We start from the raw sequence: 15,389 nt of genomic DNA, 5'->3' as shown, positions 1-15,389 counted from the left end.
AGCAGAGAAGAGGGTGGAGGGAGACGTTGGACAGTATTACTTATGACAAAACCATAATAATTTATGAATTATGAGGGGTTCATGGGAGAGAGGGGAGTTGGAAGGGCGGGGGGAAATGAGCAAATAATATTAAGGGCTAAAGTGGAAGGCAGGTGTTTTGAGACTGATGAGGGCAACAATGTACATATGTGCTTGACACAATGGATGTATATATGGACTGTGATGGGAATTGTATAAGCCCTCAATAAAATAATTTTTTTTTAATCTGCAGCCTCTGAGACCCTATATAGGGATGCCATGAATTGTAATCAACTGAATGGCAATGGGTTTATATATTTGCAGAAAGAAAGGGTGTGGTGAGAAATGCAACAAATTATTGGAGGGTGGGAGTAGAGAGAAGAAATAGATTGTTTCACATTTTATTTTACACATTGGTGTTTTGTTTTAATTTTGTCAACTGATATTAATTGCTTTTGAATTTTTATCACCACAATAAAACATTTGAGCAGAATAGGCATTTTTATAATCAGAACATTCAGGAAAGTTATCATTAAGTAGTTTAAATAAAAACAACTCCACACAAGTATAGAATGATTATTTCATTTAAAAATGCTAGAAGACCTAGGATAACTGTAAACCAAACCAATATAAAGCTTTAATGGGAGACTCATAACTTGATGTAACAGGATGGAAGCCAACAAAATTTAGCTGGGACAACTGAAGAGGCAGTCATTTCTGGAAGAGAAAACGATTCATCTATTAAATATTCAGGGGAAAATGTGCTTCATCTTTTTTCATGGTATCACCATTATGATATATTTAACTTCTTGCCAAGGGTAGGAAATCATAAAATATTAGAGATTTTAAAACTTCAATGTAAATCCTCTCATTTTATATTTAAGGATACAGGCCTAGAATTATGAAGCAATTTGACTAAGGCCCTAGAGTCATAACTCAGGTTTCTAGTCCAGGCCTAGTACTCCTACTTCTTTTCAAATCTTCCTGAATCTTAAGCTTGATGACATAGGAAATATTTTAAAGTCCTGTCAACAGTAGATACACCTGTACTTAAAACTTAAAACAAAACCCCATAAGTAAAAATGCATATCCTTCCATTAGCACAGATGATCAAAAGGTAATGATATTTGCACAAAGAACATATTGGTATAACATCTTATTCAAGGTAATCCATAAGTAAAATTTGGTAAATTTAACTGTATTTTATTATTTACTTAAGAAGTACAGTTTTATGCTCATCTCTGATTAATCTTCAATTGGCAGTGTCTTTTAACTCTTTACCTTCAATTCTTCTATATCAAATAGTTGATAATTTATATACAAACCCTTAAAATCCCCACAGTATATACCTATATAAGAAAGCCTGCTAAGATATAAATACCGTATATACTCGAGGATAAGCCGAGTTTTTCAGCACATTTTTAATGCCGTTTTTGTGGTAAAATTAGGTGCCTCGGCTGATATTCGGATCGGCTTATGCTGGAATATATACGGTAATTCTTTCTGTGATGTTGATAATTACCTCTAGTTTATCTACTTTGTAAGGAATGAGTTTTCTGTGTTTAAAAGCATTTTTGAGGAGGAGAAAGGGGTAAGGAGGAAAGAGGGCATGAGAGAAATGAAATTAAAATAGGGAACAATTGTTTTTTGTATAAGCAAAGTGGGGAAAAGGTTAAGAAGAAGAAGGGATGGTGGGAGGTGGGAAAGGGAGTAAGAGAGAACCTCCAGCTAAATTAGTCACAATACTTCGTTGCATACATGGAATGACAACCACTTAAGCTTCAGTGGTATCTACTTTTAGATATACTACTTGGAGAGATTTCAGAGCAGTAAATATAAAAGGGTTAAAAATAAGCCAAGTGAGGAAAAAACAGCACTGTTACTGTATCTGGGAAGACCAAGAATGACTCAACAGTCTTCAAGTATATGAAGAAATATCCTTTTTGGTGAGCAACTGGTCTGCATTTCCACAGCACAACGTAGTTTTACTTAAATTACTACAGCATATATTTGAACACAGAAGGGTCTCACCTGGGATATCATGTCAAACACAAACTTCAGGGTAGCCTGAGTGGCAACTGCTCTTGTACCTTTACTAGTTCAATACATGTTTCTAAGAGTAGGTAAAAAGAGAGGTAAAGCATCTTTGGAATGCAAAGATTTAGACTCCTGTTGAATCTACCTACCATGTTCAAACATTTTGCTAGCCTCTGTGCTCCTGGCCCCAGTGTAAAACTGAACTCTTTCTTGCTATTGGTGGGAATGTTGTTAGGTGTTGTCCAGTCAACTTCAACTCATAGCAACCCCTTATGACAGAGCGAAACTGCTTCATAAGGTTTTCTAGGCTATAATCTTTATGGGAGTAGTTCACAAGGCCTTTCTCCCCAGGAGCCACTGGATGGGTTTCAACTGCCAAGCATGCTTAACCACTGCACTACCATGATTCCTTATACTATTGGTAAAGGGAATTAATTAGAAGCAAACACTTAGATACATCTGTACACTTGAATTCCTTATAAAAGTCTGCTTCTCTTCAGTGTTGAGTAAAAGGTTGTCCAGAATCCAGGTACTGTATTAAAATGGCCAATTTGACTCTAAAAAGATGGAATTTTACCTAGCTGACTACATGTCCCTAAACCTCTAAAAGTAATATAAACATATTTCACTTGTACCACCACTCACCCCCTAGCCCAGCTCTGAGCATAGAGCTTGGCACGCAGGTTATGCAATATTACACAATATTATACAAAAAGTCGGTAACAAGGCTTCCAGCTTTAGAGGTTTCCAAGGCTGTAAATGCTTATGGGAGCACTGTCTCATTGTTCTCCCAAGGAAAAATTGGTGGGTTTCAACCACCATCCTTGTGACTAGCAGCCCAACACTAAATCTACTATATCGACAGGGCTCCTTTCATGTATTAAAGGCCCATATGCATCTGTTCCCACTTACTACAAATTCCTAAAGACAGTTAGAAACGGATTTCTTCATAACCCAGGGACTTCCTGCACTTGCTACTTGAACGTCAGCTGTCCAAAATTTTAATACCTTTATTTTAGAACTGCTTTTTGTAGTCAATCGCCTATTCATTCTTGAACTTTTGAAAGTTGGAACATTATTTTGCATCCCTTCATGCTTCCTTTTCTTTATTCCTTTCTATTATCTCACAGATATAACTATTCTTGCCTTATCCTCTCAGATTCTTATCTCATTCTTAAACTTTTTAATTTCTTTAATTCAACCCTCACTCTTCCACTTAAACCTAAATATCACTAAGTCACTTTAATTTCCTAATCTCTTGATCATATCACTTTGTATATTTTCTTTCCATGTTTATCTACATGATTACAACTAGCTTGGACTTTCTACATGACAAGATTCCTACCTTCCTTCATTCCAAACCTTCCCCCAAATCTACATTGTGTAAGTCGCTATTTCAGAACCTATTGCTCAGGTGAAAATACTTAGCCATCAAAAGTTCTGAGACTGCAACCATCTTTCTGCCTTCCTCAAATCTTATTGAGTAAAAAAAAAGAAAACCTCAATTGAGTTAAGGCTTCTGAAAGAAAATATTCTGAACGTTTCTGTTTGTGTTGCTGGGGGGGGGATATAAGCATATGTAGGTATACACATATGTATATACATGAAAAAAAACTCATTGCAATTGAGTCAATGAGTCATAATGTATATATATATATACCCAATACATATTTAACTCACTGCAATTGAGTCAATAAGTCAGAATGTATATATACACAATACCTATTTATACTGTAAATATAGTCTTCCCAAATTAGCAAAAACCCCAAAAATTACAAACACGTCTGATAAATCTGATCTAAATCTGGATTGAGTATACTGAGCTTACTGCTACTTCCTGTAAGCAAATGTATTGTCTCTGTGACAATGTCAGTTGCTAGAAGGATATGTAAATATTGCTACAGGTAGCTAGAACGCTCACGTTTTTAATATTTAAATGCAAAACTTATTTTTCATCTCAAGACAGTGGTCATGTTGTGTAATTTCTTCACAATATCCAGCAAATCCTGAACACTAGAAAATACTACATTTACAACTGAAGCAGGGAAACAGAGGTTTGCTTCATAGTGGTTTAATATGAACAAAAGTTAAATATGACATTGTCTGACAAAAGAATGAACAGTTTGCTGGGGGGGGAAAAAAGCCCAGTCAGGATATATACACATCAGAAATGGGGTCTCAGACTTTCAGCACCTATGCACAATGAAAGAAGGAATTTTTGAAAAAAATCTGTAAGAGAGGATACAAACCAAAAAGGCAGCAACAACACCAAGAGGGGCAAGGTGGGAAAGGGAGCAGAGCTTCTTCTCTCAGGGTGCTCAGCCCCCCCACAGGTTCAGCAGCTGCAAGGCTGAACTGTCTCAGGAATTGCAAAATCTAAATGGGCTCCAAAACCCATGTTGAAATGCAATACTAATACTTCTGATCAAGGTCATATCAGAATCCTCATTTTTCCCCCAAGGCCTTGTAAAGTTGGCCCTCGGCATCTGCACGTTCCATCAACGCAGGTCATATTCGGGGGAAGGGTGAGCAATGAAGTAGTCAAAGCACTCCCTCAAAGGCTAGGAGGGAAGCATAAAGTGCTATTTACATAGCATTTACATTGTATTAACTATTATAAGTAATCTTGCTGTGATTTATAGTATATGGAGGGATAGTCATTGGTTATATGTAAATAGTACACCATTTTATATAAGGGACTCAGTATCCACAGATTTTGACATCTGGGGGAGGTGGAAGCTAGAACTACTCCCCTCAGATATCTAAGGATGACTTTATACAAGATTCCAATCCTTTCATGACAAGGAGTCTAAGCAAAGAGCTCATACCTTTGACCTCATACCAGAATTAACTTGTTCCAAATCTCACTATTTGGGATGATGATCAGGTCCCAGAAAACAAACCCACTACTTCCTAAACAGAAGCCCAGGAAAGTTTCCAGCTTCAAAAAGTAGTTCAGACCCTAAGATGTAGGAAATCCTTACTCAGCTGCAATCCCTAGCTTACCTTTTTGGGAGAATGCTACAGAGCTCCATAGGAAGTAAGTGCAGGCTGGGGAAGAGAGTGCCAACTCTTGCCCCTGAGCGCCATTCAGCAGCTTAATGTGCTTAGGAGAAGTCAGACACGGTGGTTTGTTCATGTGCTTCTGCCCTGTGACAGCATTAAATGGGATGGGGAAGCAGGAAGGAGAATGGAAGGCTGCCCTTCTCTGCCACTGGGAACTACCTTCAGGAAGTTATCTGGCAGTGGTAAATTACTACTGCCCCTCAAGCCACCAAACCTTCAAAGCTATTCCGTAAAGTAGCAAAAGTTTGGGATGAGAGAACTGCTGATTCTGCTGTTGGTGAGGAATAAGCAGTCAGAGCGGGGGACCACAAAGGGAGAGGTGCTAGCTCCCCTACTATCCAATGGCTTTCTTCTGACCCTGAAATAGTCATGATGAGTCCAGAAATCCCACAAGCCTTGCTCCACACAACAGACCACTTGGATTCTAGGGGGATTCCTGTCATGAAATGCAATAAGGAAGAGAGAGCAACAAAAGAACCTGTTAAGGAAACAGGATTTGAATTGGCAAGTGTGATAGATACTATATACAACAAGGACATAAAAAAATTTACAGCCTTGAAAACCCTACGGGGCAGTTCTACTGTGTCCTATAGGGTTGCTATGAGTCGCAATCTACTCAACAGCAAAAGATTTGGAATTTCTTTTGAGGTGAGGAATTATTTCTAACTGGAAATAGAAACAAAAAATAAGGAACATAAAATAGCCAATGTTAACATTTTGGAAAAAAGAAATCTGGGAGTGGATCTAGAGAAAATAAGGAAAGTTTTTAAGTTTCTGCCACTTTCCCAAAAAGGAAAAGGTACATGCAGGTAGGAAAAGCACAGATTTTCCTCTGCTCAATGTTCTTAATTAAACATAAGAGTAAGAAAAATTTAATAGACTTGCAGCATCAGTGTGTACACAAGTGCCTCACCAGCACAACCCTCCCACCTCCCAATACCAATGTTAACCTTCTAAGAAATTGCCTTCCATCCCAATACTCCCCACCCCACCCAACCTCAAGCAAAGGGCATCTGCCTGTGGTTTCCCACCCCTCCTCAGAGAAGCAGATCCTAGCAGAGTGCCCATGGTGTAATCAGGTACCAAGGAGCACAATGATAGATAGTCTAGCAGGCCAGGGGATGGACAGTCAACTTCAGATCAAAGAGAGAGAAAGAGGGGATTAGTGTAAAAACCAATGTCATTGCAGCAGGAAGGTAGAGGCCAAGTGGTGAGAGGGGCTCCTACTGGCGCACCTTCCCAGGGACATAATTCCTGTCGATTGCCTCCTCCTGCAGGAACATGTGTAGGCAGCGTTCATTCTGAGCCAGTGGGTGCCCAGCAATCCTATAAAAAAACAAGATGGATATCATTAGTATTTGAGATCAGAGGATTAGCAGATATGTGGAGCTGCAAATGGGAAGGAAGGGCAAGGTCAATTGTGAGGTTCAACCCAGTGAAGGATAGCAACAGGGCAACACCTCAACACTAATGTTGTACAGGAGAAAGGGCATAGAGCATTGATTATCAACCTTTCTAATGCCGCAACCCTTTAATACAGTTCCTCATATTGCAGTGACCCCCCAACCATAAAATTATTTTTGTTGCTACTTCATAACTGTCATTTTCTACTGTTATAAATCGGGCAACCCCTGTGAAAGGGTCGTTCAACCCCCCCAAAGGGGTCAGGACCCACAGGTTGAGAACCGCTGGCATAGAGGGATAAGGTGCTAAGGTACAAGATCAGAGTTCCTCTCAAAGGAATGGAGTTAGGTTTTTTTCCTACATAACTTATTTTATTTCCTTTTTTAAGAAATCATTTTATTGGGGGCTCGTACAACTCTTATCACAAACCATACATGAATCCATTGTGTCAAACACATTTGTACATTTGTTGCCATCATCATTCTCAAAACATTTGCTTTCTACTTGAGCCCTTGGTATCAGCTCATTTTTCCCCTCCCTACCCACATACCCATATCCCTTCCCTCATGAACCCTTGATAATTTATAAATTATTATAATTTTGTCATGTCTTACACTGTCCAACGTCTCCCTTCACCCACTTTTCTGTTGTCCATCCGCCAGGAAGGGGGTTATATGTAGATCCTTGTAATCAGTTCCCCCTTTCTACCGCACCTTCCCTCCACCCTCCGGGTATCGCCACTCTCACCACTGGTCATGAAGGGATCATCTGTCCTGGATTCTGTGTTTCCAGTTCAAAGGAATGGAGTTTTATAGTGCAGACAGCCCATACAATCAGCACCACATGATATAACCCATTATAAGACAGGATACACAAAATTCATAGAAAAGCCAGGACGACAAAATTAGCAGGAAGTGCCCGCAAACTTAGCTTACTTGTTAATAAACTGTTCAAGGCCCTGCCTCCTTTCTTCAATGAAGGACTCCTCAAAGATCCCTTCGTCTCCTCGGAAAGGAAGCTGCCGTTTCAAGGCTTTCCCAGGCAGTGGTGGTACTACAATCTACAAGTATACACAAAGTAACAGCCACATAGCAGAAGGACAGAAAGATGAGATGGTAAAGCACCATATACTTCATTTCCTATTAGGTGTAGGGCCATACAGTCCCACAGCCAGCAATTTATAAGAAGACCAACGAGGGTGGCTCAGGTTAATAACTACATCAACTCCCTTGTGCGGGTTTACCCACAAACCATATAGTGGCTCAACTACACCATCTTGAAAGAAATAAACTCCAAATATTCCTTACTTTCTTACCAATACACTATACAAGAACTAAGATGTGTTTTTATGACATTATACTTTAAATGTGTACCTTCTATAGGAGTTATATTGTATGACTTTACTAGTCACTAAGTAATAATTTTTTTTAATTACCCTTAACTTACCACTTTCAAGCTCCAAAGGGTACACTTCTCCTCCACTCAGATTCAACATATTGGGACTTGGTTACTAAAAGAATGCTCACCCTATTTATTTCCTTCAACCTATTAGAGACTTTGATTGCATGCCCCCTTAGCTCATATAGATTTCCTCCTGCTGCTACCCGAGGGTGCCACACAGTGAGCCATACCTTACTATCTCGTTCCAGCTCATTTTTTAGCCATTCAAAATCACTGTAGCGCCGCCGCACACAGGACTCTTTCAGCTTGAAGATAGGTAGATTTGTCTACAGGGAAAAAAGAATGAGAGAAGAGAGCTGGTAATACTTACCCCTATGATGGTTACCTGTTGGAACCACTTGGATAGGTTTTAACAAACTAGTTCCTATGGGCCATATTCCTATTAAAAAAAAAAACTCATCAAGTTGATGCCTATAGGAGAGGGTAGAACAGGCTTTTCAAGGCTGTAACTCTTTATGGGTGTAGAAGGTCCCATCTTTATTCCTATAGCTCAGGGTCCTCGAACTTTTTAAACAGGGGCCAGTTCACTGTCCTTCAGACCCATTGGAGGGCCGTATAGTTAAAAAAAAAAAACTATGAACAAATTCCTATGCACACTGTACATATCTTATTTTGAAGTAAAAATAACAAACGGGGCAAAAACAACTGGCGGGCCGGATAAATGTCCTCGGTGAGCCGCATGTGGCCCACGGGCCATAGTTGGAGGACCCCTGCTTATAGCTCTTTCAAAATACCACAAGGTGAATACCACCCTTTATCATACTAAGTGTTGTTACAGATGTTGAATAGAAGTCCTTTGCTGTTTGGAATTTATCCAACAAATTTACAACTGTACATAAAAAAATGTATGCATAAGGATCTTCACTTTATGCTTTATAATAAGAAATGTCATCAATAGGAAATGAGCTATATAAATTATAAAACACCTATACAATAGAATACTACAAGTGTAAAAAGTATACATGTGCTAGTATTAAAGGACATTAAGTGGTAAAATCAAGGTATAGAACAATATCTTAGCCTGATACTATTTATACCCAAAAGGTATTTATATATTTTTGTACATATTATATTTATGAAAGAACACAGGTAAGTGGTTGACTTTGGAGAGTAAGACTAGATGACTGGAATAAGTGCGAGGGTCACATTTTTTCATTATATTATTCAAATTTATATTTATGTGTATGTATTGTTTCAATTTAAAAGTTAAGTTCCCTGAAAGAACATGAGATAAGTACCTCTAAGATATATACCTGTGGTGAAATGAAATTTCTTAATATGGCTCATCTAACCCAAGTCTCTGTAACTTCCACAAAAGGACTGAGTGGGGCTATGCAAACGGGGTATGTGTAACACTAAGAGAGAGCATTGGCCAATTTTCATTACTATCCCCTACCCACCACCACCACCCTGGCTAAAAGGATGAGCCATCTTTGAAGCAGCAGTAGGGAAGAGTGAAACCCCAAGGACCTAGGAAGTGGCGGAGGCTTCACTGACTATGGCATGAAGATTCAGAGAAAGGGTACTGAAACTACGGGGTACCTTCTCCTTATCTGTCCCAAGACTTGGAATTGTGGGACAAAGTGACCATTAGACTGGCTTCCTGGCCCATGGAGGCAAAGGCCAAGGGACCACACAGCTGAGAAACTAAGAACCGGAGAGATAGTTGGCTGCTGGCTAGAGACCAATGACTATATCCTTACTGTTTGTGAATCTTGATTTGTGGTAACCTATTAACTTCCTTAATAAACTCCCTTAATTGTGAGTATTGTCTGTAAATTTGGTGTGGTCATTACAACGAATGATCAAACCCAGCATAGATGTACAGTGATGTGGGTGGAATGGTTGGTGTCAGAATAGGTAAAGAAGAATGAACTTGTCAGGCCCATTCCTCATGGCACTATGGAAACCAGAGGAGGTTAGATATATACCCCCTCCATTGCCTTTTATTACAATACCCTCCTGTACTTCCCCTATGAAAATCCACTCCATTCTACAAGTCCCAGCATAAGTCACATGTCATCCAAATACTCTTCCCGACATTAGCTGAATTTATTGAGTTCAATCCCCTCTGAACTCCTGTGACACTTAAAATTTAGTACTACATTGCACACTACATTTTATGCATCATACAAGCCACAAGTTAGTCATCAAATATTGAATTAACTAATAAAGTCCTATGTACAAGGGGGCTTAAAATTTTTTATGGAAAACTTTATTATCTCTTAATTCCATTTTCCAAAAAACATTCTGAAGCCTCTTCATATGTTCTCCTTATCTATAAAGTCCAGCAGAAACAACCATTACATAAGCTTACCATAACTTTTTCTCTGATATAAATCAGCTTATTCCCACATCTTAATCACCAAGAAGCTTCCCAAGGCTCTAGTAGCAACATCAACCCCATGAAAAGCAAAAGGCCCTGATCTTCACTCATGTCTATAGGTTCTAAATAGAAATTGCCAGCCAACTGTACTAATACTAACCATATTTCCCACCAGCCAATTCAGACATGTGGACGAAAATAAAAGGAGCTAGTTTCTCTTTTTTTCACAGTAGGAAAGGAGCATTTTGGAGCCCTGTTGGAACTTCTTGCTGCTCTCACTATATCATGTTTTGGAGTCCTCAAATCTGGAAACTGTCTTTTCAGGATTCAGTTCTAGTTCAACAAAAGTCAAATACCTGGTAAATTGACATTAGCTACAACTGTAGCCAGGACCATAGAGACCCGAGGAATGTCAATAGATTAAAGTGGGATGAGATACATGTAAAATAACATTTTATTACTTAAGCCATACTTTAGAATAAATAAGGAACTGAAAACAGTAGTTTTTTTTGGAAAATGAAACCTGAAGGAAAGAAGAGGGGAGCTTAGTTTATGAAGTATACCTTTTAGTACCTTTGGAATTTTACACTATGTGCATGTATTAACTATTCAAAACAATCCATTATTTAGAATATTCTAAGAATACTACAAGAAAAAAAAAGAAAACCTTTGATTCTAAGTATAGATGCCCCAAACAATAGAAACTTAACTAGTAGACTTTCACAGAATCCAACAAATGGGCCAAAGGGAAAAAAAAGATGAGTAGGAAAAAATATATACTGAGTAGATTCCTCCCGGACACAGGTGAACCCACCCACTACCATTTTGAGGACTTCATCCTTTGACACACAAAAATGCAACAATGGTCTTTCATCTCAGCACCTAACCATATAAGAAAGAGTTACTACATGTTAAGATAGTCACCCAGCTCCACCCTACAAACTCTATGACAAAGGCAAGTTTGTATAGTACAAGATATTCTTGAGATAGCATTGGCTCTGATCAACATAAAGTAAAGGAAAGAAGCAAAGCTGAAGTCCACAGAGCAATGGCACTTGAAAAATTCCATACATATCATGTAAAATGACAATAACACCACTCAAATTGCCCATTTTGGGGGTTAAAAAGATTCCTTCCTGAAAATTAAAGAAAATAGGTTGGGGAAAAAAACAAGGGAGAAGATAAAAAGCCAGTGTCATCTACTTATACTATATACAATGTTTAAATCCCAATACCTATTCTAAGTTTCATCTCCCTATAATGCATACTAAAATCAACCACTTAAGTGAGCAATTTAAAATTAAATGATTTTGTGAATTTTCTTCAAAACAGGTTTACACAAACATACATATTAGCATAAACCATGCAATTAACTGAAACCCATAAAACTAAGAACTACAATCAACTCTATCATCGCTACACAATTTAAAAATGTGAGAAGGATAATGAGAAAATTTTTGAAAACTAAAGTTTTGCAACTAAGCCTTGCCAAAGAGACTAAAGTGGAGTGGAAAGAAAAAGGTCTTTGTCTAAACTTACTGATCTGATAGAGACGTGGAACTCCCAAGTCTATGCCCCTGAGTCACCCTTGAAGCCTGGAACTGACTTGACTCCCATGGCACAACTTTCAACCAAATGTTAGGCTTATAAAATTAAGAATAACATCATGATGTTATGTATTCCTTACAACAAACAGTCATATGAGATCAAAAGAGCTGCCCTTGCCCAAAGATAAAGTTTAGATTGCAACTTGAGAAGATAGGAATGGAAGGAAAATTCCTCAAGACAATACAAACTATATATGAAAAACCAAGAGCCAATGTGGTGATCAATGGAGAAAAGACTAACACAATCCCACTGAAAAAGGGGACCAGACAAGGATGTCCCTTGTCCTCACTCTTATGTAACATTGTACTGGAGGTTTTAGCTAACAGCATAAGGCAAAGAAAAGGCATCAAAGGTATTCGTCTGAGGAAGGAAGAGGTGAAACCATCGTTATTTGCAGATGATATGATTTCATATATGGAAAATCCCAAAAGCTCCACAAGGGGAGTACTGGAAGCAATACAACAGTTTGGTAGAGTGGCAGGATACAAGATCAACAAACAGAAGTCCATCGGACTGCTATACACATCGGATAAGACCACAGAAGAGATTAAAAAGGTGGTACCCTTCACAATAGTCAAGCACAAATTGAAATATCTAGGGATATACCTGATTAAAAGAACAAAAGATTTATATGAGGAAAACTACAGAACACTATTACAAGAAACCAAGAGTGACCTCAATAAATGCAAAAATATCCCAAGCTCCTGGATTGGAAGAGTCAATATAGTAAAGAGAGGTCAGTTCTGCCCAAGGCACTACAAACGTTTAATGCAATCTTGAGACAATTACCTTCATGTTTCTTCAAAGAAATGGAAAAATGATTAATAACTTCATATGGAGAGGGAAGCAGCCCAGAATTAGCAGCGAAGAAGGAGGACACATTGGGAGGGCTTGTTTTACCCAACTTTAGCATATATTATACAGCCACAGTGGTCAAAACCATAACGTATGGGTATAATGACAGATACTCAGACCAATGGAAAAGAACTGAAAACCCAGAAATAAAATCATCGTACAGACAATTGATCTTTGATAAGGGCCCCCAAAATATCCCATGGGAAGCAGTTGCCCTCTTCAACAAGTGGTAGCGGAAAAAAATGGATATCTACCTGTAGAAAAATGAAGCAAGACCCTTATTTCACCCCATGCACAAGAATAAACTCAAGGTGGTTCACAGACCTGGAAGTAAAACCCCAAACTATTAGGGCTATCAATGAGGGAATTGGGACCAATTTGAGAACTTTGGCACAGGGAATATATAGGCTATCAGAAATAGGTAAGGACAAAAACACGGAGGAGGCACAAATTGACAAGTGGGATATACTGAAGATAAAACTCCTGTGTACATTGAAAGAATTCACCAAGAAAGTATTGAGAGTCCACAGACTGGGAAAACATCCTTAGCAATGACACATCAGACAAAGGTCTTATTACTAAAATCTACAATACTCTGCTAGCTTCCAAAAAGAAAAAAACGAATTGCCCACTGAGGAGGTGGGCAAAGGACCTGAACAAAAGTTTCAGAGGGGCAGAAATCTGAATGGCCATTAAACATATGAGAAAATGTTCCCGATCTTTAGCCATAAGAGAAATGCAAATTAAAACAACAAGATACCACCTAACACCTGCAAAGATAGCGCAATTCAAAAAATCAGAAAACAAGTGTTTGAGGGGCTGTGGTGAGATAGGAACTCTCATCGACTGCTGGTGGACCTGTAGGTGTGTACAGCCACTATGGAAATCGATCTGGCGATTTCTAAAACAGATGGAAATCGAGCTGCCATACGACCCAGCAGTCACCCTACTGAGCATATACCCAGAAGAGGCAAGAAACAAACCATGGCCAGACATCTGTGCTCTAAAGTTCATCGCGGCACAAATCACAATTGCAAGGAGTTGGAAACAACCCAAATTTCCAACAACTGGCGAGTGGATTAAATAAAAAACTGTGGTCCAAAAAAACAACAACTGTGGTACATACATACAATGGAGTACTACACATCGCTTAGAAGCAGTGATGAACGTATGAAGCACATCGCCACATGAGAAGAACTGGAAGAAATCATGCTAAGCAGAGTAGGCTAAGCACAAAAGGACAAGTACAACATGAGTCCGCTGAGGTAAGCTTAAAAAATGCAAAAGAGGCATAGGGAAAAAGCTACTGTATATAAACATTTCTGGGGCGAGGTCCATATAGTATGGCATGGGCCAGACCAAATCCAGGGATACTTATGGTAGCCAACTAAAAAGGAGGGGGGAAAGGGAAAAAAAAGGGCAGTGGGGGAACAGGGCACTAACCCACCCAAGGGGAGGATATTGTTTATATCGCCATAAGGAAAGGGGACCAGACATCAACCGGTGCTCCAAGATGTGAATGCAACATGTTGGCATGGAGTAGGGCACCAGTGGAAAGGTCTGAGGGGCCGGCCCCAATCCCAACTACATGGACACCTGCCCCTCCCCCCAGAGGAATTTATTTCAGAGGACAACACTGAAGCTGCAGCCCAGGGAGAGGGACATGTCTGATAAGAGTACACAGAAGCAAATGAAGTGGGAGGGAGAGAGAGTAGAGCATATCCTGGCCCACCAAGCCTTGAGAACGATATTCCCACTCAGCGCAGCCCCACAGAGAAGACCATATGGCCAGCCCCACTATGAGACACGACATCCCTCACTGACCCTTAGCCCTACAGGGGACAACACTAGAGACACAGTGTGGGAATTCCGCTCGATCTGATCCCACTGAGGTAAAACACTAAAGGTGTGCAACAGAACAGCAAGGGGAACAGAGCAACAAAGTCCCCAGGGAATACCAAAAATAGACTTTGGGGCCAGGGCTTGGCACCCCATCAGACTCGACCAGAAAACACTCCTAAAGGCCAACAAACCGTCTTTGAACTGACTACAAGCTTTTCTCTTTCGTTGTTGTTGTGTTGTATTTTTTTGTTTTGTTTTTGTCGTTGGCATTTTGTTGTTGTTTTGCTTGGTTTTGCTCCGTCTTGTTTTTGTGCATGTTATTGCCTCCACGGGTCTGTCTAAATAAGACAGGCTGGATGAACAATTTGGAGGAGAAAACAACAGGACCGACAGTTCTGGGGGGATATGGGAGAGGGGAAGATGGGAGGAAAGGAAGTGGTGTTAATAAGCAAGCCCAGGGTCAAGTGAACAACAAGTGAACCAAATCGTTGGTGAGGAGGGTGTAGGAGGCCTGGTAGGGGGTGATCAAGGGTAATGTAACAGAGAGAAATTGCTGAAACTCAAATGAAGGCTGAGCATGATGAAAGTAAAAGGAAATAGAGGAAAGAGCTAGGACGCAAAGGGCATTTATAGAGGTCTAAATAAAGGCATGTACATAGGTAAATATATTTATATATAAGGATGGGGAAATAGATCTATGTGCATATATTTATAGGTTTAGTATTAAGGTAGCAGATGGACATTGGGCCTCCACTCAAGTACTCCCTCAATG

General features: G+C 39.4%; 1 protein-coding gene across 2 annotated transcripts in view; it reads right to left on the bottom strand.

Moving 5' to 3' along the window:
• Positions 1 to 405: 405 nt before the first annotated feature.
• SNX12 (sorting nexin 12) overlaps positions 406 to 15,389 on the bottom strand; it is a 20,162-nt gene continuing 5,178 nt past the window's right edge. Inside the window, exons 2-5 of one of the 2 annotated variants that reach the window (XM_045297004.1) lie at positions 8,157 to 8,252; positions 7,461 to 7,585; positions 6,357 to 6,447; positions 406 to 735 (exon numbers count right to left, since the gene is read on the bottom strand). In XM_045297004.1, the coding sequence (XP_045152939.1) occupies positions 730 to 735; positions 6,357 to 6,447; positions 7,461 to 7,585; positions 8,157 to 8,252 (318 nt within the window). In that variant the 3' untranslated portion in view covers positions 406 to 729. Of the gene's footprint in view, positions 736 to 4,110; positions 6,448 to 7,460; positions 7,586 to 8,156; positions 8,253 to 15,389 lie in introns of those variants that run through there. The other variant, XM_004716679.2, reaches the window with a different exon arrangement.

The sequence above is a fragment of the Echinops telfairi genome, unplaced genomic scaffold, assembly GCF_000313985.2.
Source record: "Echinops telfairi isolate 266 unplaced genomic scaffold, ASM31398v2 ScPeMD7_7415;HRSCAF=8453, whole genome shotgun sequence".
Lineage (NCBI taxonomy): Eukaryota > Metazoa > Chordata > Mammalia > Afrosoricida > Tenrecidae > Echinops > Echinops telfairi.
This window is presented reverse-complemented; position numbering and strand designations above follow the sequence as displayed.